The 1,030-nt window shown below is 63.0% G+C and overlaps 1 protein-coding gene across 1 annotated transcript in view; it reads right to left on the reverse strand.

Moving 5' to 3' along the window:
- MMRN2 (multimerin 2) overlaps positions 1 to 1,030 on the reverse strand; it is an 18,517-nt gene that overhangs the window by 6,078 nt on the left and 11,409 nt on the right. The window contains exon 6 of the mRNA XM_008060119.1: positions 7 to 974. Coding sequence (XP_008058310.1) covers positions 7 to 974 — 968 coding nt within the window. The remainder of the gene's footprint in view (positions 1 to 6; positions 975 to 1,030) is intronic.

Here is a 1,030-nt window from a genome sequence, read left to right on the forward strand (position 1 = left end):
GGCCACAGCCTGCGACACGGCGTCCACGGAGCTCCTCAGGGCCTGCAGCGACGAGCCGTCCAACAGGCGCCGCTCGTCCAGGCTCACCTGCGTCTCCTCCAGGGCGCGCGTGGCATCGAGCTGGCCTTCCCGGATGACGTCCAGGTCAAGGTAGAGCTTCCGGCAGTTGCAGTCCTTGACGTACTTGATGAGGTCGGCGTGGCCGCCGTGCAGGTGCTGCAGGGTGAGGTTGAGCTCCAGGAGCTGCCGCTCCACCTCCTCCTTGTTCTCCTCCATGATCAGTGACTTCTCCATGAGGATCACCCGCAGCTCACGCAGCGCCGTGTGGTTCACCTGCAGCTCCTCCACCAGCCGCTCCACCTTGCTGATCTGGTCGAAGGTCTCATCCGACTCGGAATACAGCTCTTTGATCTCCTCCTCATGCCGGGACAGAATGTTCCTCATGTCCTGCAACTCTTCCTCCCTGCGGGTGGTGGCCACGTGCAGCCCCGAGAGGTTCCTCTGCAGCTGGCCCAGCCTGGCCTGCAGACTCTCCGGCTCAGGCCTTGCCCCAGCCCCTGCCGCTGCCACCACCAGGCTGCCATTGGTCCCTGGGGCCTCCTGGGCCTTGTGCAGCCGCTTCAATTTGGTGTCCACCTCGGCCTGGACCTCAGAGAGGGAGTGGTGCAGGGTCAGGCGCTGGGCTTGCAGGCGGTTCTCCATGTCCTGCCGCAGCTGTCCCACACTCTGAGCGTTCTCCTGGACCTTGGCTTCAAATTTGGCACCAAGTTCCTGGAGGTCAGCCCTGGCCACAGCACTGTCCTGGACCCTGGTGATGGCCTGGCGGTTGGCCTCCACATCAAGAGACAGGTTTCTTATGGCCTGGGAAAGGCTGTACAGGCTTTCGTTGAAGCTCCTCCAGAGGGGGCTGAAATGCACTTGCAAGAAGGCATCCACGTGTGGCAGCTCTTGCCCCAAGGATCTACCGGGGAACTCTGCAACAGACAGGGGTGGTTACACAAGCCCTGAGGAAGCAGATCCCCCCCCCCGG

Source organism: Carlito syrichta, unplaced genomic scaffold (genome assembly GCF_000164805.1).
Source record: "Carlito syrichta isolate Samal-C Ts95f unplaced genomic scaffold, Tarsius_syrichta-2.0.1 Scaffold304516, whole genome shotgun sequence".
Lineage (NCBI taxonomy): Eukaryota > Metazoa > Chordata > Mammalia > Primates > Tarsiidae > Carlito > Carlito syrichta.